This window comes from Gekko japonicus, unplaced genomic scaffold (genome assembly GCF_001447785.1).
Source record: "Gekko japonicus isolate JY-2015 unplaced genomic scaffold, Gekko_japonicus_V1.1 scaffold2186, whole genome shotgun sequence".
In the NCBI taxonomy this organism is placed as follows: Eukaryota; Metazoa; Chordata; class Lepidosauria; order Squamata; family Gekkonidae; genus Gekko; species Gekko japonicus.
In genome coordinates this window covers 242,941-267,759 of record NW_015172071.1, presented here as the reverse complement: position 1 = coordinate 267,759, position 24,819 = coordinate 242,941, and the positions used below count along the sequence as shown (strand labels likewise).

General features: G+C 49.4%; 1 protein-coding gene across 1 annotated transcript in view; it reads right to left on the bottom strand.

Annotated features, from left to right (window-relative positions):
• The window catches only part of SCARB1 (scavenger receptor class B member 1), a 38,798-nt gene extending 28,058 nt beyond the window's left edge, over window positions 1–10,740 (bottom strand). The window contains exon 1 of the mRNA XM_015420853.1: window positions 10,542–10,740. Coding sequence (XP_015276339.1) covers window positions 10,542–10,667 — 126 coding nt within the window. The 5' untranslated portion in view covers window positions 10,668–10,740. The remainder of the gene's footprint in view (window positions 1–10,541) is intronic.
• Between the last annotated feature and the right edge of the window lie 14,079 nt (window positions 10,741–24,819).

The following is a 24,819-nucleotide window of genomic DNA, read 5'->3' as shown; positions in this document are numbered from 1 at the left end:
TTTTCTGTTATTGTATATTATGATTTATGAATATATTACCAAGCGCTAGATTGTCACAGTTCTTTTTCCTTTTTTCATTGGACTTATTACTGTGCCCATTCTTGTTACTATTCAATGCTGCAAATAGGCCAATCCGAAGAGACATTGACTTTTGGCGGGAACCAAATCCATTGGTCCTAAGCGATGCATTTTCATTGGTCATTATCTGTTCCAGAGGTGTGCCTTTGCCAGTTCAAAACGTATAAAAGTTAGAAGGTTTTGATGAATGTTGTCCTGTGTTAAGTTACGAGCTGCATAAAGAAATCATGTGTTTAAGAGCTGCCTCAGCCTCAGTTCATAATAATATGCATTTGGCGCATGCAAGCCATCTTCCCTTTCCAACTAACCGCTGCACAAGGGGTGAGGATGGGACGGGTGAGCAGAGTCATTCGGATGAACACTGCAGCACAGAGGAAAAGGGAAGGACTTAAAACTCTTCTCCCTCTGCACTATTCTGTCGATTCAAAACAGTTCCAAGGAGCTATCCTTTGCCCTGTTGGAGAAAACACACAGGGACTCTATCTGGGCACTTCCGCATATACTAAGCAATGTGTGGAGTCTTGCGAGCAACAATTCTACTTTGAGAGCTGCTGGCTAAAAAGTTGTGAGTGAGCAATTTAGCTGCTGCATAAATTAGTATGCTCTGGAGCCATCCTTCCTGAGCGAAGACAAAAACGTGTGAGCTGCAGGCTAAAAAACTGAGCGAGCTCACACTAGATGGGGCCGCGGTGGCTCAGAGGTTAAGACGCTGAGCTGCAGACCGGAAGGTCCGTAGTTTGCCAGTTTGAGACCCGAGTGCCATGTGAAGGAGTGAGCTCCCATCTCTGGCCCCAGCTCCTGCCAACCTAGCAGTTTGAAAGCAAGAAACTACAAGTAGATAAATAGGTACCGTTTTGACGGGAAGGTAACAGCGTTCCATGCGCCTCGGCGTTTAGTCATGATGGCCACACGACCACAGAGAAGTCTTCAGACAGCGCTGGCTCTTTGGTTTGGAAACGGAGATGAGCACCACCCTCTAGAGTCGGACTTGACTGGCTTTCGAGCAAGGGAAACCCTTACCTTTACTTTAGCTCACACTAACTCTAGAGGGAACACTGACGCTAAGTAATGCCGTTCCAATCCACTTCAGTGACTGTTTGCGTGTGGATTTTGCCATTTCACACAGCAAAACCCAGTTACTAAATAATGCACTTTGCACGTGTGAAAGTGACCTTAGTTTTCAACAGGGTAGGTAGTAGTTCCATGAGGACATTTCCAATCAGGAGAACAGTGAAGAGTTGTGGCAGCTATGGGGACAGAGAAAGAGAGGGGACATAAGAATATAAGAGAAGCCAATGTTGGATCGGGTCAATGGCCCATCCAGTCCAACACTCTGTCACACAGTGGCCAAAAACACCAGATGCCATCAAGAGGTCCAGCAGTGGGGCCAGGACACTAGAAGCCCTCCCACTGTTGCCCCCCCAAACACCATGACTACAGTTCATCACTTGCCCTAGACCAAGAGCCACTGATGGACCTCTGCTCTATATGTCGTCTTTGAGGGCCACTGCCCACTGGACTGAAGAGTGTCCAGCCCTCCACTCCGGCCTCTCCAATGGATTATTTGAACCCCAACTGCCCACAACCAGGTCAAAAAGGGGACACAAGTTTTGCTTAAAGGACTGGTAGCAAGTCAGCAATGTGATCCCTGAAGTTATCTCATTTGGGAACCTGCCAGACCAAAGCTGTAATTATTTATGAGGTAACATAGGAATCTCTTTCTCACAGATATTTGACTGGACAGTACCGACAAGACAAATGGAGATGAACCACAAAGGCTTCATTAGCAGAAAATAAAGCATTTCATAGTATGTAAACGCTTTGCATGGCTGCCTTTAATATAGGAAGTAAAACTGGCTCTCAACTTCACACCCACAGGTTACAAGCAAAGCAAATACATCCTGAGGGGAGATTCAATTCCCTTTTCACCAGGCAGGCTACCTCCGGTGACTTGATTGCTCTGGAATCTAATTTAATTCTAATCTAAATCAATCTAATCTCACAAATGGCAGGATTCTTCTGAGGTTCAAGGCTGCTCTTTTAACATAGAGAGCGCTTGCTAACGCGTAAATTAGGAATGTCGGGCTCTGAACAAGACACCGATTTGTCACACGAAAACAAGTTTTCTTCCCTAAACTGACCCCAAACCCTAACTAAAAGCCAAATAAAAAATGGCTAAACTGACAATCTCATCCAGGACCACATAAATTCTCTGCCTGTGGAAATCCCACCCACCCACCCCCGCTCTTGTTGGCTAACAATCGCTTGGATTTGCATGAGGCCAAAATCACAAGGATCGGTTCAGAGCCCCCGAATCTATTTCCCCATCAGTTTCATTGGGTGCTGCTGTCTCCACCCGCTTCCTCCACACCTTGAATAATTCCATAAATCTCTACTTTATATCTTCAAACAGCTTTTGCTGGTCTGGTTTTGAAACACAGCTAAAGACGCGAGGCAATTAACATGCTCTGGCAACAACGCGGAGCGCTCCAAGGAGCCAGTTCAGCCATTCCAAAGGTCCCAGTCGTGAGAGCAGAAAGTTAGAGGCACAGGTCTGGGATTTGTTTTTAGAGAGTAGAAGAGTAAGAATTACCAGCCTTGGAAGGAGCCCACTGCAGAACAGGCCACCCCAGAACAGCAACTCATGCAGAGATCAAACGGACATCCTCCCCCATGGAGGGGTGGCTTTGGACTCACCAGAGCTTCCCATTTCTACTGACACGCAATGTGGGATTTATTTAAATATTCATGCCCCACCATTTCCTGATGGCTCAAGGTGGCTTAAAATTCCAAACTGAATGCGTCCCGGACGAAAAACACAGCTGCAGCTTAAACCCAATTAAAAGCCCTTACCAATAAAACACAGGGCCTCCTAAAAACTTCTAAATCTTCTTCAGGGGGGATTGTCCCACATGGAATGGGCTCTAGTAGATGCAAAGTGGGCCACCGTAAGCGAAGGAGCGACTAGAACGTGGCAACCAGAAGACCGTTGTTGGAAGGGAGGGTGGAGGGTGCATACAGGGAGACACTGTCCTTCCACATTCTAAATATAAAAGAGGATGTGGCGAGAAACAGCCTAAAACCTTGTGATGTTTACCAACTGTTTGTAAAAAAATACGTAAATAGTGGATCTCCAAGGAAAGGGGTACCGTGAATATATGAGGTAAAAATCGGGTGATCCCCCTCCCCCCCTTCTAGAAGAGTTGTACAGCTACAAAGGTCAGTAGGTCTCTATTGCCAAACCAGTGGTTGTTTCAAAGCAACCAAAGAATTGGCTCTCTGCCGGAGTTGACAGTAAATTGACCTTGCCCATCTACTTCGGCCTCCAAAAAGCTCCCAAGTGGGAACATGATGTGCTTTTTGGATTTCTCTGTAAACACCTTGTCAGCTAGCGCACCTTCGACCCACTCCCCATTGGTTCCTAAAGAACCAGTAAACTGACGGCCTGAGAGACGGTGAACCTTAATTGGCTGAAGGGTCCGGGCCAGAGAGAATAAAAGGCTGGATGCGGCCTGGACTGAGGGGATTGACAGCGTGGGTGTCAAAAAGACAGAAGAGGACGGAAGGGAGGGAGCTTTCTGAAGAAAACCAACCTGTGCTCTGGCGGCAGGCCAGAGAGGAGCGCGAAGAGGGTTTCGCTCTGCCTTATCTCCCAAACTACAGGGGGTTTTTTTTGGGGGGGGGTCCTTCTGCACGGATCCCTCATGGTACCCTTCTGGGTTACCCCCTGCTTCACTAGGTTTCCCCCCCCTCACAAACCTGTGGGTTTAGTCCCTGTGTGGATGGGAAGGGAAGGTGTACATTACCAGACCTCCCCTGCCGCTTTTCCTCCCTACCGCCTGGCACCTGCCATTTCGTTCTCTCTACCACCTGCAGACATTTTGTCTGTTTTTTTAAAAAAACCCAATCGTTGTTCATATTACTACTTTTTATTGTACAAAGGAGTAACGCACCGTCCCAAAACAGGTATGAAAACAATATATACAGACGTGTGCTAGGTGCCCACAGAACAATACGACAACAAATGAGACCTCCAGGGTCATCTAATCCAACCCCCTGCACAATGCAAGAAATTCACAAACACCTTCCGCCCCCACACCCCCGGTGGCCCGTTCCATGTCCAGAAGGTGACAAAAAACCTCCAGGATCCCTGGCCAAACTGGCATGCAGAAAAATTGCCTCTGAGAAGCTCACAAGTAGGCCACGAAGGACGTCGCCTCTCTTCCCCTCTACTGATATTCATTGGCGGTTGCTACACCCTGTAGCAAGGAGTTCCACAAGCCAATGATGCGACACGTGAAAAAGTGTCTTCCTTTTGCCTTTCCTGAATCTATGGCTGTTTGGCTTCACTGGGTGACCCCTGGTTCTAGTATTTCAGCTGTGGGCCAGTGGTATAACATCTGCTTTGAATGCAGAAAATCCTGTGTTCAATCCCCAGCATCTCCAGTTAAATAACGGATCTGGCAATAGGTGATGTGAGCATACAGCAGCTTCATGGGTTCATGTGCCTGCCAAAAATAACCCTCCCCTCTGAATATTCACAAACAGCAGCCACTCCTTTAGAGATTCCAAGTGAGGAGAGGACGTCAGAAGAACTCTTCAAGGACTTAGCTGAACTCTGCCTGGAATGAAGGCGGAAGAGAGAGATTGCAGCTCTTACTGGCACACTCAAGCTTCTGCTCTCTCCCTCTCTCACTTAAGGAATGCCAAAGAACGCACTCCGGAGTGTTCCCTCTAAGCTGAGTTAGTGTGAGCTAGCTCCGTTTTTTAGCCTCCGGCTCACACATTTTTCTTTGCTCAGGAAGGATGGCTCCACAGCGAACTTTAATTTATGCAGTAGCCCAATCGCTCGCTCACAATTTTAATGCCAGTCGCTCACAAAGGAGAATTTTTGCTCACAAGACTCCACAGCTTAGAGGGAGCATTGCTCCTGATGTACCTTTGGGACCGTCTCCTCCAATATGTCCCCAGAAGAACGCTGCGATTGACTGATAACAACCTGCTAGTGATCCCCGGCCCTAGGGAGGTCTGGCTGTCCTCAACTAGGGCCAGGGCCTATTTGGTCCTGGCCCCGACCTGGTGGAACTCTGCCGAATAACATCAGGGCCCTGCGGGATCTGATCCAATTCCACAGGGCCTGTAAGGCAGGGATGCTCTGCCAGGTTTTTAGTTGAGGGCAGCAATGGGATGTTAAGACTGGCACCCTCTCTCTCTCTTCTATGGCCCCCACGTACCCTTCCCTGCCCTGCAGGACAGCGGTATGGCCAGCAAAGGAGGATTCCTACGCCATCTTGGATTGGTTTCAATTTATTGTTCTACTGTCAATAATTTTAATTATGTGTTAATTGTATTTTAAATGTTTGTAAGATTGTAAATCGCCCAGAGCCTGGCTTGCAGGGTGGGCAATTCATAAGTTCAATAAATAAATAAGTTATACTTCATGCTAATCACAAACCTCCCAAGTCAATGAACCATCCACGTAACAGTCTCTTCAAATGATGCTCAACAATTGCCATCGTTTTTTACTACGCATAAGCATGCAGCCCGTTCTGCTGCCTGAGATCTAAATAACGTTTCCTACAGTGGGATTAAACGATAAAGCTATTTTTAAAACAATAAAACTATTTTTAATCTAGGTATTTAGACTGCCACTTTTCACCACAATGGGGACCCAAAAGGGCTTACAACACCGTTCTTCCCTCCTCTTTTATCCTCACAACAATCACACCCTGATGTAGGTTAGGCGGAGCGAGAGAAAAGCGTGAGAGAAGTCTTCCAGGTCCTAGTTCGATATCTTTAACCACTACGTCAAGCCAGCTCTAATTAACAGGTTGCAGACCTTTTAACAGTGGCAGGACCTGAGTAGGTACCGCCTGAAACACCAGTGTATGCCAACACTGATGAAATTGGACAACTTGTCTCTTCTTGGTGATCATTCTGGAATTTCAGGGAAGAGAGGAAAGAGACAGATCTGCCCGGAAGGGTTGTAGAGGAATGCCAAAAGCCCTTCCCTTCACAACCTGGTGACACCCGGAAGCCGTGCGCTTCCACCCACACTTGGCCACAACTAGGAAGCGCACAAAATTTACATCTGCAGCCAAACAAACCCTTGCTCCACCATATTTGACCTGCCAATTCATCAGTGCCCCAGCATTTATGCTAACTTATTAAATGTCTTCTATAGGAGCCTTAGCAAACATATTAAATGTATTATATAGGGGCCTTAGCAAACAACATGAAGCTGATTCAGCTTCATACCCACAGCTCCTTTACTACTACCCTCCTCGGCGGAGACAGCAGGTTCCCTCATGCCTTTCTCACGCTTCATTTCCTTATCATAAGAACATGAGAAACCAATGTTGGACCAGGCCAATGGCCCATCCAGTCCAACACTCCGTCACACAGTGGCCAAAAATACCAGGTGCCCTCAGGAGGTCCACCAGTGGGGCCAGGACACTAGAAGCCCTCCCACTGTTGCCCCCCCCAAGCGCCAAGAATACAGAGCATCCCTTGCCCCAGACTGAGAGTTCCTGTCTATACCTTTGGTGTAGTGGTTAAGTGTGCGGACTCTAATCTGGGAGAACCGGGTTTGATTCCCCACTCCTCCACTTGCACCTGCTGATGTGACCTTGGGTCAGTCACAAGCTCTGGCACAGCTGTCCTTGAAAAAGAGCCGTTTGTGTCAGAGTTCTCTCAGCCCCACCCACCTCGCAGGGTGTCTGTTGTGGGGAGGGGAAAGGAGTTTGTAAGCCGCTCTGAGACTCCAAGTGAAGGGCGGGGTATAAATCCAATCTCTTCTTCTTCTTCTTCCTTGTGGCTAAGAGCCACTCAGAGCTCTCTCAGCCCCACCTACCTCACAGGGTGTCTGTTGTGGGGAGGGGAAGGGAAAGGAGTTTGTAAGCCGCTCTGAGACTCCCAAGTGAAGGGCGGGGTATAAATCCAATCTCTTCTTCTTTTTCTACCTTGTGGCTAAGAGCCACTGATGGACCTCTACTCCATATGCTTATCCAATTCCCTCTTGAAGCCGTCCATGCTGGTAGCCGCCGTCACCTCCTGCGGCAGCGAATTCCATGTGTTAATTCCTCTTTGGGTGAAGAAGTACTTCCTTTTATTCTGTTCTGACTGCTCAGCAAGACATTTATACCCCACTTTTGGGGACCCAAAGCAGTGTACGTTGTTCTTCTCACCTCCATTTTATGCTCACAACAACCCTGTGAGGTAAGTTAGGCTGAGAGCGTGTGACTGCCCCGAAGTCACCCAGCAAGACTCCATGGCAGAGGGGGAAATTCCACCCTGGGTCCCCCCAATCGTGGCCCAACATTAACCGTTACACACCATGCTGGCTTTATGTCATCGCCCTGCATGCATTTTCTCCCTCTGGTTCTTAAAGACAACTTTGTGGAAAGCTGATGACTTTCACACCACCGCTAAACACAGGAGGAGTTTCTGCTGACACTTCTAGAATGGGCTTGTAATGAGTTCAAGTTATAAGTGTGCATTTCTTTAAATGGTGGGTAAGTTTCAGTAGAACAAGGGAAGGTGAAAGAGAGAGAGAGAGAACGCCAGCCAGTGTTGAGTGTGCAGTCAGCTGACCAACAGAGAACAAGGAGAAAACCGGTCTAGTGGTCAGATCAGGGAGGCCTGGGTTCAAGTTCTGCCTCTGCCACACAGCTCACTGAAGGGCCTTGGTCAAGTCACTTACAGCAGCACGTTATCAGACCAAGAGAGCATGGACTCTCCAGACCTCATGTCCTGGAAATCATGCTGGACTCCCAAAAGCTCATACCCTGCAAACCCTGTTGGGCCCTTTTAAAGTGCTACTGAATTGGTCAGGGCTGGATTCAGGCCAATGGATGCCCTACTAAGCACAGCTCAACGCTGGTGCCCCTCGGCCCCCTCCGCTGCTTAACTGACAAGACATTAAGGTCGAATCTGCATTTGTCTTTCCCACCAGTGTCCCAGCCTTCTGACTCAGTCTTCAAAAAAGCTGTCTACATTTGGTTTCGTTTTCACACCTCAACAGTGCTAGCATACTTTTGCATGTCCACATATGTTTATTGCCTTCTCGTGGCGGCTCCACTGTCATTGCGCCTCCCCACTGCTTTAAAAGAATCTTCTCCAAACAACGTTCAAACAAGCATAGAGAAAGACAGCATCACAGCAGCATGAAACTGATTTAAAAATGCAAATGCAGATTCGACCTAAGACTCAAGAAGTGCTGCATTAAGAATTCAGTTTCCTTCCAGGCCACCACAACCGTATTAAATAAAGCTTTAAAAAATTAATCCTAAATAGCAGTAAGCAATATAAGCAAATTATAACACGGGCAATGGGGGGGGGGATGCAAGTTTTCAACACTCATGCATCTGTAATAAAATTATTATAAGGAAAAAATGCAAACACAAATTTTTTTGGAAAACTGTTTTTAATCATCTTCCCGAAGATTATAAGGCAAAATATGACCTGGTATTGTCTCTACTGAAATCACGTGAACTCGAGAGCATACTTTTCCATTTTGAAAATGTTCTTTCTACAGAAATCGAGGTTGGTGGAGAAATATCATTATGTGTGCAAAACAAAACATTGTATTCCATTGCTTTCGAAACTTGAAGACATATAACATTTCAATAGACGTGGATCAAAAGATGCAAAGTAATGCTTATTGTTCCCTAATTTTAAAAAGTTTCCTTTAAAAAGTTTTCTCCTACTTTTTTGTAATTGCAAAGTCTTCGATCAAGTCTTCAAAACTGATCTGGCCCTAACAGATCAGATTCTACACTTAGCAGAGACAAGGCCTGTCTTGTTGCATAATAGCTGCCGCTGCTCCCTGCCCTTGGTGCTAGTGGCTCAACTGCCTATCGTTTCTTACAAATGGCCGTAACAGAAGAAATAACTGAGAAAAATATTTCCTCTTCAAGGCATCCCCCCCCCTTCCCTTGGTGGCCTAAGCACATGATTATTTTGCTTAAATAAGCCAGCTTGGCGTCGTGATTAAGAGCAGTGGATTCTGCTCTGGAGGAACCAGGTTTGATTCCCCACTCCTCCTCCAACAGAAGCCAGATGGGTGACCTTGGGTCAGTCACAAGCAGGTGGGAGTGGGAGCTGAGTGAGTCACAAGTTCTATCAAAGCTCTCTCAGCCCCAGGTACCTCACAGAGTGTCTGTTGTGGGGAGAGGAAGGGAAGGAAATTGTAAGCCACTTGGAGACTCCTTTGTGGTTTCCAGGGCTGGGATTGGTAGTTATGTGGCTTAGCCTGACCCGGACAGGCCAAACTAGCCTGATCTCATCAGATCTCAGGAACTAAGCAGGGTCAGTCCTGGCTAGTATTTGGAAGGGGAGGGGCACAAGGAAGTCCAGGTTCGTGGTGCAGAGGCAGGCAAAGGCAAACCACCTCCGAACAAAACTTTAAGACCCACAAAATTTTATTTTGGGCATGAGCTTTGACGTGCATCCACACACTGAAACAGTTTCCCCCAAGCCTTACATATTGGGAGAGAGAGAGGGCGGAAAGGGTGAGTTGCCCGGAAAGGCTAGTTAAAAGAGTCAAGAGGCATAAAGTAAGTAACTTCGGCGATCCGTCTGCACATGTCCCTCGGGACCGGCCATCACTCAGCCGCCGCTTGAGGACACCCACAAAGGTGTGCGCCACTCTGGAAGAAAGGGTGGGTGTTACCTTTCCACCAGAGCAACCCGGCGCCCCAACTTCCCCGCGGCGCAGAGCTGGGTCGCTGTTGCCACAAAACAGAAAGAGACTCCACCTTCCCCAAAAATGCGCCTTCGGGCCCCTTATGCGTCGCAGCGAACAGCACGAACGGCCGTGGGGAGGGAAGGAGGGGAGGGAGGCGCCGGAGCCGCCGCGGGAGTCGGGAAAGCGTCTCTCGCCGCGGTCTCTTTACGCGCCCTCGGAGCTGGAAGCAATTAGGAGAGGCAACGAAATCAGTGTTCCCTCTAAGCTGAGTTAGCGTGAGCCAGCTCACAGTTTTTTAGCCACCAGCTCACACATTTTTGCCTTCGCTCGGGAAGGAGGGCTCCAGAGCAAACTGAGTCATGCAGGAGCCAAATGGCTCACTCACAACTTTAATGCCAGCAGCTCACAAAGTAGCATTTCTGCTCACAGGACTCCACAGCTTAGAGGGAACATTGGCAACGATCCGTGGCGACGGGTTTGGCGCTGCGGACCCCGCTCTCCGCGGGCGCGCAAGTCCGCTGCTCGCCTTTCCCACGAGCGCCAAACTGGCTTTCCAAAGACGCCGGGCAAATTCAACCCCCCCCCCCCGGTGGTTCTCGCTGCAGCCAGGGACCACTCGCCCGCCAAGTCCTCCCTCCCCCTCCAGCAAGCTACTCTTGGAAACCGACAGCTAACGCGGCTCGACCCGACGCCCGAGCCGGCAGGGCGCGTTCTCCCGGGGCGACTCCCCGCGCAAGGCGCGCCTTCGGGCTCCTCTCCGGCGCGCAACGCCCACCTTGGCCACCTGATTGTTCACGACGCCGGGCAGGACGACGACCAGCACCAGCCCCGCGACCAGCAGGGTGGCGCCCAGCGCCCCGCAGACCAGCACCGCCGCCCGGTTCGGCACCCCGACCGTCATGGCCCGCAGCAGCAGCCTCCGCGATGCGCTCGACGCCGCGCATCCCTCGCCGCCTGACCCGTATTTACGGCCTCCCGAGGCCGCCCCTCGGCCCGCCCCCCTCGGCGGGGAGGAACGCCCGGCCTGGCCGGCTGCGGGATGGACCGCCGCCCCGCCCAGGAGGCGCTTGGGGCGGCGGGAGCGCACGTGGCGGCGAGGCCTTGGAGCACGAGGACCACCCCCCCTCCCCCCGATCGCGTGGGACCGAGCGCCGGCTGCGGTGCCAAAGGGGATGCCGTGGCGCCAGCGTTGGGGTTGGCATCCGAGGAGGAGGAGGAGGCGCAATAACGCCACGCGGTTTAGGAGCATATAAGAGAACGAAGCCAGTGTTGGATCCGGCCAGTGGGCCATCCGGTCCAGCGCTCTGCCGCACAGTGGCAGGGCCGCTCGCGAGGGGGCGTTTGGGAGGCTCGGCGCTATTCTTTTTATACACCACTCATACAGTGTTGGAAACAAGAAAGAACACCAGAAAGAGAAGAATAGATACGACAAATTCTGTTCATGGCAGAGATGGACAACATTACGAAGAAACTGAATAACAGGGAAGAGCTTGACTTTTTTGAAGAATGGAATGACTTTAAACTTGACCTAGAAAAAAAAACTGGGATGTGAAGCACAATTTACTATGTTTAGAACAATATTGGGATTAATTGATGTTATCTTAAGATGTACTGGAGGGTCAAAGGGGGAAACATTGCGGGAAGCCACCAGGAGGGAGGGGGGATATGGGAATATAGGTATTGGTTTAAGAATGATAATAGTGTTTTTTTTTTAACTGTAAGAGGTTATTTCCATGAAAATAAAAAATTCTTTTACCAAAAAAAAAGAAAAGAAAATGGTCGCGCTAAGGCCGAAGCGGCAGGACTGCACTTCGCACACACGCCACGGATTTACCACGGATTTAGGTGCATCGGTGCAACGCTGGGGAAGGGGGGAGCCCCGTGGAAAATCGGGGCGCTTCTTTTCCGAGTAAAGCTGTATAAAAAGAGTACGCTCGCCGCGCGGGCCTTCACATGCCTACTCGGAAAGAAGCTGTATTATTATTTATTACATTCGGTTTAACTTGTATTGTTAGGGGTGCCAACTCCGGGTTCAGAAATACTGCGGGACTAGGGTTTAGAGAGGGGAGGGACCTGGGTCGAGGATCTTTTACCTATGGCCTTTTGTGTAAGCCGCCCTGAGCCTGCTTCGGCGGGGAGGGCGGGGGTATAAATCAAATCGGTAATAAAATAAAGTAATAAATAAAATGATGGCGTGCAGTACACTTCCCAAAGCAGCCCTTTGCTCCAGGAGAAGTGGGATAGAGATTTTCAATTAATAAACAAAGAAGTGATTAATAAAGTCTTGGGGGTAGGTTGTAATTCCAGCTCTCAAAAGAAAAAAGAACACCGCCATCTGGAGGTTGGCAACGCTGCATCTTGGAGAAGGGTGTTCATGTGACGACCGTACAGTGCAATTCTGTGCAGAGTTAACAGGGCACCCCAAACCAATGTTCCCTCTAAGCTGTGGAGTCTTGTGAGCAAAAATTCTACTTTGTGAGCTACTGGCATTAAAGTTGCGAGCGAGCCATTTGGCTACTGCATAACTTAGTTGGCTCTGGAGCCGTCCTTCCTGAGCTAAGACAAAAATGTGTGAGCTGGAGGCTAAAAAACTGTGAGCTAGCTCACACCAACTCAGCTTAGAGGGAACACTGCCGCAAACCCATTCAGAGCTACAAGATTAGATTGGGGTGGTTCTGCGCGGGGGGCGCTTAGTTCCTCTGCAGCAGCACCCGGGGTTCCAGCCTGAGAGATGTGAAGTAATCCTGGTAAGTACTTGAGCGTGGACAGAGTGCTCTTGGGTTGCCACCGAGTGGCCGCCACCGGGACCCGCTCTGTTCATTTGGAGTCTGGAGACTTTGAAGCTTTGGCTCACTGCGTACTGGCTGAGGGGGCACTGAACTCATCTCAGGCTGCCAGTGTACCCAGAGGCACAGGCCTTCTTAGGTGTCTGGGTTAGCAACCTCTCCCTAGGAGCCACTGGAAAAACAAATCCTTTCTTTTGCACACCAAAACTGATTTGCGTCTCTTCCCCAAAGCAGGGAGCTGTTCCTGGCCTTCTTCTGTCTCCTTGGTGTTCCGGAACAGCCAGGAGGCGTGGACCTTTGTGTCACTACGAAGCCCTGGTTGGAAGCAACTGCCTCCCGAGTAGCACTGCACCTGGCATAGAACTGCCCAGCATTCCCTGATTGGCCATGCTCCCTGGCAGCCATTTTGTGACTGCTTCTCCCAGGGGCCTTTTTGTGATGGCACTCAGCTTGCCAGGTCCCCCTCGGCCACTGGCGGGGATGGAGTTGGGTTGCCAGATCCAGTGTGGGAAACTCCTGGAGATCTGGGGGTGGAGCCTGGGGAGGACAGCGACCTCCGAGGGGATACAGTGCCACAGAGTCCCCCCCACCAAAGCATCCATTTTCTCTGGGGGGACTGACTTCTGTAGTTGAGATGAGCTGTAATTCCAGAGGATCCTCAGGCCCCACCTGGAGGCTGGCGTCCCGTGGTGGCACCCATTGGTTGACCTTCTCTCAAAATTTGGAAAGTGCCTGCAGACTCAACGGAATTTCAGACAGGCGATATATTCCGGAAGAGGAACGGTTCCCAAACGGTTTCTGGTCTGTCATTTCAGACAGAACCGTTTGAGAACCGGTTCCCTTCCGGAATATATTTGTCATTTCATACACAATCGCTTCTGTCCCGTTTAGGAAACGGGGGCTGAAGCGTTTTACTTGTCAACCGCTTCCAAGTACTCCTCAGTTTCCTCTCCCGGTTCTGATCCGCTTTTTCCCCGCCGTTTTTCGCCAGCGCGGGCGATCTCCGGCCTTTTTGTGTGTGTACGTTTGCTTTACAGCGCTATAACACTATAATGGAATAGCATTATATCAATACCATTGGAATGCATGGGGTGTTTTGTTATAGTGCTATAGCGCTCTAAAGTGAACATTAAACAAAAAAAAGCCGGAGATTGCCCGCATGGGCGAAAAATGGCGGGGGAAAAGCGGTGCAGTCTGATATGGCCAATGTTCCCTCTAAGCTCTGGGGTCTTGTGAGCAAAAATTCTCCTTTGTGAGTGACTGGCATGAAAGTTGTGAGCAAGGGATCTGGCTACTGCATCAGTTAGTTTGCTCTGGAGCCATCCTTCCTGAGCAAAGACAAAAATGTGTGAGCCGGAGGCTTAAAAACGGTGAGCTAGCTCAGACTAACTCAGCTTAGAGGGAACACTGGATATGGCAAACCGCTTCAGATCCAGCTCTTTACCGGAAGGGGAAAGCCATGTGTGAAACGGCAGCCCTATACCAGTTCACTTCAAAACGGATCTTTACCGGCCCCAAGGTATCTGGCAGGGATGCTATCAAGGCACACCTGCCTTGCCTCCAGGGGGAGAAAAGCACCAGCTGAATTACAAATGGATGTGAGCTCTTAATGGTTGATTGACCTGGTTAAGTCCGGCACCCAATTAATAAGAGCTGTTTCCTGGGGTGACCGGGAGTAGTGGAGAAAGTCCTTGCCAGGGTGAACATAAATTAAAAAACAAAACCAAGATTAAGAGGATCTCAGTGTTCCCTCTAAGCTGAGTTAGTGTGAGCTAGCTTACAGTTTTTTAGCCTCTGGCTCACACATTTTTGCCTTGGCTCAGGAAGGAGGGCTCCAGAGCAAACTAATGTATGCAGCAGCCAAATGGCTCGCTCACAACTTGAATGCCAGTGGCTCACAAAGTAAGATTTTTGCTCACAAGACTCCACATCTTAGAGGGAGCATTGGTCATCATCCCTTATTGCTGGGTTGTATTTTGATGGTTCTAAAGTTTTTACTCCTTTGTCTTGATTCCAGCACAAGCTGCTGCGTAGAATCATAGAGTTGGAAGGGGCCTCCAGGATCATCTAGTCCAACCCTCTGCACAAGGCAGGAAATTCACAAAAACCCCCCCACACTCTTTGGGGTCATTCCGAGTGCTCTCTTGTTCAGGAGGGGCGTCGTGTGAATTGCTCTTGCTTCCTCATCTCTCTCTTTTTAATCGTGGGGAGCTGAATCACAGAATCATAGAGTTGGAAGGGACCTCCAGGGTCATCTAGTCCAACCCCCCTGCACAAGGCAGGGATTTCACAAATACCTCCCCCTCCACACCTGTAGTGACCGCTGCTCCGAGCCCAGAAGATGGCAAAAAAAAAAAAAACCTCCAGGATCCCTGACCAAATTGGCCTGGAGAAAAATTGCTTCCTGACCCCAGCGTGACAATCGGCATTTCCCTGGGCGTGTAAAAAGGGCCACGAGAACTAAGCACTGAGGCAACCCTTCCTGCCCTATTTCTCATGATCTGCCCAAGTTCAGAGAATCCGCATTGCTGTCAGATGGCCATCTAGCCTCTGTTTGAAAACCTCCAAAAAAGGAGAGGCCACCACCTCTCCCAAGGAAGCCTCTTCCACTGAGGAACAGCTCTAACTATCAGGACGTTCTTCCTGATGTTCAGCTGAGAACTCTCCAAAGTTAATTTCAACCTCTTGGTCCTGGTCTGACCTTCTGAAGTCACAGGATGCCTCACCAAAACCCCTTTTCCCCCTTCTCACCCTCTCCAGTTCAACAACAGTCATTCCGGGCGGTTCACAGTGAACACAGGCGTTGATGACATTTCCAAAGTCCATATGGTGGATACCTGGAATGGCTTAAAAAAGGTAGGGAAATGATTATGGGTCAGCCAATTCTCGTCTTGTTTTGAAGGGAGGAAAGCGATCACGCGGGCGTTTCCACACAGTGTTGTTAATGTTGTTGAGCATATGGTGTTTTTTTCTGTTCACATTGAGTCCTGCAGAGGAGACATGGTGCTTTTCTGAGTTTCACTGGGGGTCTCCCGTTCCTCCAAGGTCATCTAGTCCAACCCCATGCACAATGCAGGAAATTGACAAATACCTCCCCCTCCACACCGACCACTGTACCACACCCAGAAGATGGCACAAAAAACCTCCAGGATCCCTGGCCAAACTGTCTTGGAGAACAATTGCTTCCTGACCCCAAATTGTTGATCGGCATTTCCCTGGGTGTGTAAGAAAGGGCCACGAGAACTAAGCACTGAGTCAACCCTTCCTGCCCTCCCTCTCATGGCCTAAGTTCACAGACTCAGCATTGCTGTCAGATGGCGTCTAGCCTCTGTTTCAAAACCTCCAAAGCAGGAGAGCCCACCACCTTCTGAGGAAGCCTGTTCCACTGAGGAACTGCTCTGTCAGGAAGTTCTTCCTAATGTTCAGCCAAAAACTCTTTCAAATTTAATTGCAACCAGTAGGGTATGAGCTTTCGCGAGTCCAGGGGTCATTTCCTGCAGGAGTGCACAGGAGAGGAGCTCCGGCAGTAAAAAGCCCAGGGGGCGGGCACACGCAACAAGCCCCACCCCCTGTTCCCAACAGCCCTCAGTCAGAGCAAGAAGCAGCCAGGTAAGTTGTAGAGCTCCTCCCCCCATTCCAAAACAGTCCAGTGGCACCTTTAAGACCAAGTTTTATTCAGGTAGAAGCTCTCCCTCCTCTGCAAGGACAGATCTGCACGTTCCCCCCCCCCAATAGCTAGCAATCCAAAAGAGTCCAGTGGAGCCTGAGCGGTGGGTGTTGCCTTCTGACACACTTCTGGTGATGTCAGGGGATGTGGCATACACAAATAAGTTATGCTAATGAGCTCCTGCACCTCTTTTTCTATGAAATGGCCTCTGGCAAAGGTCACTGCTAATTTGCCCTTCTAAGAAAACTGGACTTTAAAAAGCTGAACCCAGGAGGCTTTGTACAGCAACTATCACAAAAATAAATAGCAATACTAACTTGATCTTCAATTGAAGGTCAAAGAAGACGGGGACGGCAAAGGATGAGATGGTTAGACAGTGTCATAGATGCAACGAACATGAAGATGAGCAAACGTCAGAGGATGGCGGAAGACCGGAAGGCCTGGCATGATCTGGTCCATGGGGTCGCGAAGAGTCGGACTCGACTGTGTGACTGAACAACAAAACTTGCTCTGTATTTTCATGCTTATTGTAGGGTAGATGTCAGGGGGTGTGGCATATGCAAATAAGCTATGCTAATGACCTCCTGCACCTCTTTTTTTACGAAATGACCCCTGCGTGAGTCACTGCTCACATCTCCAGAATGCCTTCTCGGTAGGGCTGGCAGTCCGGAGGAGAAAAGGCCTCTTCCCCTTTAATAGAGGCTCAATGGGATTTTTTTAACCTAGACATGAAAAGCACTAACTGCCCCCCCCCCCAGCCTGTGGATAACCTTATTTGCCCCTGCAAAGATTCTTCCCCTGAAAGCCAAGAACAAGCTTGTGATGACCACAGTTGGGGGCAAAGGCTTATGTCTCCCAGCTTTGTGGCTCTCATACCGCAAAAGGTCTTGGGAGGTTAAACACCACTTCCATCCATTCCACCTGCAGAACATTAGCAGTGGTTACAGCTGATAAAGCACAGGCTGGATTCTGTCCATTGCTCCCTGTTCCAAAAGGGGCCAGCGATTGGCTGCACCCTGCCAAGACTACTCCTTCGTGGCCCTGCTTGTTATCAATAGCCTCTCTTATCACTGGCCAGTAAACTTTGTTGCATGATAATATAAATTAGCTTAGGTGGCTGATAGCTTTTCAGATTTCTTCTGATAAGCACGATAAACACATGTCCCTGGTAAACAATTATTAACCTTGGAATTCTTGCAACAAATTAATAAGAATATAATAAGGAAATATCTCAAGACTACAGATACCTTTGGCAGCTGTAAAATGCTTTCTGGCCTGACATGTTGCATTGATAGTGTTGGAAGGACTTTGTACTGATTGCCGTGTATTCACCTGCATTCTCTATGCACGGGGAAGGGCGTTCCCTGCCAAATTGTGTTGCTGACATGACAAGCACAGTGTATTCCTTCAGATGCTGAGTTTGGTGTAGTGGTTAAGAGCGTGGACTCCAGTCTGGGAGGACTGGGTTCGATTCCCCACTCTGCAGCAGCTGGTGTTACCTTGGGTCAGTCACAAGTTCTTTCAGAGCTGTTCTCTCAAGAGCAGTTCTCGAGAGAGATCTCTCAGCCTCACATACCTCACAGGGTGTCTGTTGTTGGGAGGAGAGGGGAAGGGGATTGTAAGCCACTCCGAGACTCCTTAGAGAAGGGCGGGGTATAAATCCAATCTCCTCTTCTTCTCTGCCGGGTGGCTGGTCCCTCTGCTTCAAGTGCAGTTTTAAGTCTGACTAAACCCTCCAATAAATACACAAGTGAGATGGAACAAGATGCTAATTAATACAGGGGGCACTTAAGCTGAAACAACAAGGCCAGAGCTCACTTTAAACCAGAGACTGCTAAATATTGAATTTATGTCTGCATAGAATTGGTGTGTGTGTGTGTGGCTTGTATACCAGTTGAAGCTTCCCAAGGAGCTTATACCATCCTATTATGCAGAGGAGGCATTTGCCAGAGAAGAAATTTGTGGTCATAGATCGGAATCATAGAGTTGGAAGGGACTGTACAGGCTACCTAATCCAACCTTCCTGCTCCATGCAGGATCAGCCTAGAGCAGGGGTGTCGAACTCATTTGTTATGAGGGCTGGATCTGACATAAATGAGACCTTGTTGGGCCGGGCCACGTCATAAAATGTAATGCCAGGCAGCGGAGATATAAGCTTTATAAAGGACACAAAAACACAAAGGTGTTTTTTTTTACTTTAAATAAAAACATGCTTAAAACATTAGCACTCTTGCAATGTTTTGTTTATTTAACAGTGTCTGAGAACTGCCACCTCTTGCTCTGAATTATTGCATCAAAATGTCTACGCCGCTGCTATCCTGAGTATGCTGTTCAGGTGTGTATCTGTAAGCTGCAAGCCTACGATGACGCAGCAGCAGCAGAACTGGAAGAAGAGGCCAAAGACAGCCAGTTCCACTGCGGGCCTGATACAAGCCCTCCGGGGGCCTCATCCGGCCCCTGGGCCACATGTTTGACACCCCTGGCCTAGAGCATCCCTGACAAGTGTTTGTACAGCCGCGGCTTGAAGACTACCAGTGAGGGGGAGCTCAACACCTCCCTAGGTAGCCGATTCCACTTTTGAACAACTCTTACTGTCAAAAATTTCCCCTAATATCCAGCTGGTACCTTTCAACCTGTATTTTAAATCCATTAATGTGAGTCCTCTCCTCTGCTGCCAACAGGAACAGCTCCCTGCCCTCCTCGAAGTGACAGCCCTTCATATACTTCAAGAGAGCCGTCATGTCCCCCCTCAACCTCCCCTTCTCCAGACTAAACATTCCCAAGTCCCTCAGCCTGTCCTCACAGGGCTTGGTCTCCAGGCCTCCGATCTCGTCGCTCTCCTCTGCACCTGCTCCTTTCTATCCACATCCTTTTTGTAGTGAGGCCTCCAGAACGACACACAATACTCCAAGTGTGGCCTGACCAATGCGGTGTACAGCAGGATTATAACATCTTGGAATTTGGATGTTATCCCTCGGTTGATACACCCCAAGACTGCACTAAGTCCTCTTTCTCTCTTGAGCCCAAGGGAACATTCAGAAGATTGGGGGCCACGGCTCAGTGGTAGGGCATCCACTGAAAAACACCCAGGTTCAAGCTCCAGTTTCAGGTCACAGGTGCTGGGGAAGACCTTTCTCTTGCTCCCCTCTTAACATCACCCCCAGAATAGTCAGTACTGGCTTAAGCACAGACCTAATGTCAGACTGCGATGAGCTGCGGTGGCTCAAGTGGTTAAGACGCTGAACTGCAGGCTGTGGAAGGTCAGTAGTTCAGCAGTTCGAGACCCGCGTTGCCGCATGACGGAGTGAGCTCCCGTCTCTCGTTCCAGCTCCTGCCAACCGAGCCGTTCGAAAGCAAGAAATTGCAAGTGGTGGGAAGGTAACTGCGTTCCGTGGCGCCTTAGTGTTTAGTCATGCCGGCCACATGACCACGGAAGCGTCTTCGGACAGCGCTGGCTCTTCGGCTTTGAAACGGAGATGAGCACTGCAACCCTAGAGTCGGACTCGACTGGCTTTCGAGCACGGGAGACCTTTATCTTTAACGTCAGACTAAATTTAAGGCATCTTCAGCTGAAAGTCTCCCAACCAGGCCAGAGCCAGTCCCAGCCACAAGTAGCTTCAGCAGAGCTGCTCCGTCACACGCTTTCCAATCACATCCTGGGCTCCTGACATTGTTCGTTTTAAGATCATCTGAAGCCATTAAGGAGCTCAACATGGCACACAACTAGGCAGATGAATGACAAGATTGACGGGAGAGATATCACATAAGAACATGAGAGAAACCAATGCTGGGTCAGACCAATGGCCCCTCCAGTCCAACACTCTGTGTCACACAGTGGCCAAAAATACCAGATGCCCTCAGGAGGTCCAGCAGTGGGGCCAGGACACTAGGAGCCCTCCCACTGTTGCCCCCCCCCCCAAGCACCAAGAAGACAGAGCATCACTTGCCCCAGACCGAGAGTTCCTATCTATACCTTGTGGCTAAGAGCCACCGATGGACCTCTGCTCCACATGTATATTTGTTCAGACTAGGGCTTGACCCTCTGATATAGCATTTTCTGACTCTGGACTCAGAAGATGAGAGAAGCCAACGTTGGATCAGTCCAACACTCTGTGTCACACAGTGGCCAAAAATACCAGGGGCCATCAGGAGGTCCAGCAGTGGGGCCGGGACACTAGAAGCCCTCCCACTGTTCCCCCCCCCCCAAGCACCAAGAAAACAGAGCATCCCTTGCCCCAGCCTGAGAGTCTCTATACCTTGTGGCTAATAGCCACTGATGGACCTCTGCTCCATATGTTTATCCGATTCCCTCTTGAAGCCGTCTATGCTTGTAGCCGCCACCACCTCCTGGAGCAGTGAATTCCATGCGTTAATCGTTCTTTGGGTGAAGAAGGACTTCCTCTTATCCGTTCTAACCCGACTGCTCAGTAATTTCATTGAGTGCCCTCTAGTTCTTGTATTGTGAGAAAGGGAGAAAAGGACTTCTTTCTGTACCTGCTCTATCTCATGCATAATCTTATACACCTCGATCATGTCACCCCTCAGCCGTCGTTTCTCCAGGCTAAAGAGCCCCAAGCATTTTAGCCTTTCTTCATTGGGAAAGTGTTCCAACCCTTCCATCATTCTAGTTGCCTTTTTCTGCACTTTTCCCAAAGCTATAATATCCTTTCTGAGGTGTGGTGACCAGAATTGCACACGCATAGCCATAAGCAGTGATGTGGGGCAGGAAGCCTTCCTAAATTCAGTATTTTCTGATGTTCTCGTTTTCTGTGGAAGATTTCCACCCCACGTTTATCGTCAGTTTATAGTTGTCAGGACTGTTGTTCTGCAAATCAGTTATGTTAGACGGGCTAAATGTGAGGTGCGAAGGCGTTTCTTGTCCCATTGTGGACAAGACTAGCCGCTATTTTGCCCCCCTCTTTCCAGTCACGGCCACCACCTCCTTCTCACATGGTTGCCCAAAGGCAACCTCGCAGGAGTATCGCTCAGTAGGGTGCCAAGGAGCCAGGCAGGTGGGTAAGGACTTGGGCGGACTCCCTCAAGTTAAACAAGACTTTATTTCTACAAGGCACAAGCTCAGGGAATTGCGAAGGTCAGGATCTCGGCCAGGGGCCTCCAAACATGATGCCTGTAGGCGCCATTGTGCCTGCCGATACCTTTACTGGCACCTGAGTGTTTTTAGAAAGTGAGTGGAACCCGGTGGGGCTTTGGAGTTCTCTAATCTGGGAGAACCGGGTTTGATTCCCCACTCCTCCACTTGCAGCTGCTGGATGGCCCTGGGCAAGCCATAGTTCTGTCAGAGCTGTCCTCTCAAGAGCTCTCTCAGCCCCACCTACCTCCCAGGGTGTCTGTTGTGGGGAGAGGGAGGGAAAGGAGTTTGTAAGCTGCTGTGAAGACTCCAAGTGAAGGGTGGGGTACAAATCCAGGCTATTCTTCTTCTTTTGCCCAGCAAGGTTTCACCTGGGCCGTTGGAGATATGATGGGCTGTGCAGATTTTTTTTTTAAAGTTGCTTTAGCAGCAGCTGCCACCTCAACACAAGGTTGCTTGCACTGGGTGCACAGAAAACTGCGGCAGCCGTTTTGTGGCTGGATTTACCTCCTGTGGCATCCTTCCTGGCAAAACACACACTCAAGTGTTCCGAGCGAAGAAGGGAGCCCAGAAAGACGCCCCAAACAAAGGAACAGCTCCCCTTTTCAGATCCCCACCCCCACGTGTGTTCTGGGTGCCAAACCTGCGCCTATCTATCTGGATCTTTCTTCCATCTTGGATTTCCTTATCGTCTGTCTGTCTGTCTATCTAGTGTTTATATTCCACCCTCCCCACAAGCCGTCTCAGGGAGGGTTCCAACAATATAAATATATAATACAATTAAAAAGCACTTAGAAACAACAGTATAAAATAACACAAATCCTAAAATGCCATGTAAATGCTGATCAGATATCAGATAGCTTAGCGATTAAGACGGAATTAAGAATCCAGGCCAGCCAGACGGAGGGGACGTTCACCATCTCAACCGAAAGCTCGGTGGGAGAGCTCCGTCTTACAGGCCCTGCGAAATTGTAAGAAATCCCACAGGGCCCCGATCTCATACGGGAGCTCATTCCAGCAGGTGGGGGCCAGGGCTGAAAAGGCCCCGCCCTAGTCAAGTTGGATGTCCCTGGGGCCGGGCATGTTAACACATCAAAAGGCTGGTATGTTCTCTCTCCCTGTTTTTGGCAAAGAGTGTCTTTCCCCCTTCTTCCTAGCCATGAAGACATCTGGACCTCTTTCCATCTTCAGTACTGTCCTGTCCATCTAGCTTCAGAAGCTTGGAGAACCCTCAGTGCTCATACTCAGCATATTCTAATAACATTTAAGTAGTCAAATCGGAAAACGTTCACACTTAATTATTTTTTGCTGCAAACTCCACATTATTGGCAGTAAGGAACATGCACAGCCATCTTCCCTGCAGCTAACTGCAGGGAATAGCTGTACGTACTTGCCTGTTTCATGGCTGAGCATCAAGGACTTGCCAGGAACTGCAGCGCTTGACTGCGATGCTGCCGTGTGTGGGAAGAAGGTTGTGGGTTATCCCAAGCTTGCTGATGCAGAAACACCCTTGATAGAAACAGCTTGGTTGCAAAATATAAACAGCCTGCGGCACAACCAGTTCGCACAGCAGCACCTTGAAGGATTTACTGTTTGCATTGAGCCGTACGAGAGCCAACGTTCACACTATCAGTTCACAACAGCAAATTGCCAAATATTTTACCTATTAAGCAATTTGTGAACATGGGAGGACGGATGGGTTGTCCAAGAAAGCCTGAAACTGCTCAGCTACCGCCCTCTCAACTACCTTGCCCAGAAACAATAGATTTAAGACTTGAGTGGTAGTTGGCTGGGACCGCAGGGTCCAGTGCAGTGTTCCCTCTAAGCTGAGTTAGTGTGAGTTAGCTCACTGTTTTTTAGCCTCTGGCTCACACACTTTTGTCTCAGCTCAGGAATGATGGCTCCAGAGCAAACTCATTGATGCACTGGCCAAATTGCTCACTCACAACTCTAATGTCAGTAGCTCACAAAGTAGAATTTTTGCTCACAAGACCCAACAGCTTAGAGGGAACACTGGTCCAGTGATGGTTTTTTAAAGAGTGGCTGTGGCACCGCCTCCTTCAATCCTGCTAGGAATGGCCCAGAAGAAAGGGACAAGTTGGTAATTTCTCCCAGGGGGTGCCAAATACCGTCCTCGCAGGCTTCAAGCAGCCAGGATGGGCATTGGTCAAGGAGGCAAGTGGTAGGCTTCACAGCGGTCAGGGGATCTTGTCCACCTCCTCCTAGGAGTCGGCTGAAGTGGTCCAGCACTAAACCTGAAGATGGACATGGGGCTTCCGGTTGCCTTACGGTATCAATTGTGGCCGGGAGATCCTGTCGGAGTGACAGAACTTTATCTGTGAAATAGCTCGCAAATGCCTCACAGCCAATAGCCAATTCCCTACTGTTTTGGTTGCCTTGCAGCAAAGTGGTTCACGAGTCACGACCGAATAGTCCTACTAACAATTGGGCCCGGCAAGAGCTTGCAGACGCAATGGGTCGCGTAGAACCCTTTCTTAGCAGTCCTCAGTGCCATCTCAGACTTTCATAAACATCCTAGAAGATACTTTAGCTGCTTCGTCACAACTTGTTGCTCAGTGGCAGAGTATGTGCTTTGCAGGCCCCCGCCCAGCCAAGCAGGGTACACAAGATGACTTGGATAGACAGAGGGTATAATGCAGTCCAAAGCAGCTTCGTGTGGCCATCTATTTTTAAGTAGGGAAAGCCAGCATGGTGTAATAGTTAAGTGCGGTAGACTCTAATCTGGAGAATCAGGATTCCCCACCTCCTCCACATGAAGCTAACTGGGTGACCTTGGGCCACTCCCAGTTCTCTCTGAGCTCATTCCTACCTACCTCACAGGGTGTCTGTGGTGGGGAGAGGAAGGGAAGGCGATTGTAAACCCCTGTGGGAGACCCCTTAAGGTAGTGAACAGCAGGGTGTAAAAAACCAACTCTTCTCTCTTCCAGTGCTTCAAACTCCCTACAATCCCCCGTGAAGCAGAGCTGTATAGTCTACAAGGTACTAGCCCCTGGCAAGCACAGAAAAAAACCCCCTGCATGCCTTGACAGGGCAATGCTGCAGCCTGCCTGTTCCAAAGCAGAACTCCATGGCAGGAGTCAGACACTCTCAGGATGCCTTTCAAAACATGACCTCTGCTGGTTAGGTGAGGGACAACAAATACACTGAAACCAGAATCCCTCTTTTCTTTGGAGGTATTTTTCCAGTACTGGGCATCACCCCCAATCCTTTCTGGTCTTTCACATGTGCCTTTGGGTGTATTTAGAGAAAATGGCTTTAACTTCTCTGAGTTGACATACATGGCTAAAGGTACCTTTGACATTAATTCCTGTGAAGCACTTGCTGACCATCCAAGTATGACCAGAGACTGGACGCCACTGGGTTAAGGTTCAACTTACCACCAAACTTCCACCCATTCCTTTGGCAATTCGTCCTTGCCCTACACTGATTCAGAGACTAACCCCGGGGCCAGTTTGGTGTAGTGGTTAAGAGCTGTGGACTCAAATTTGGA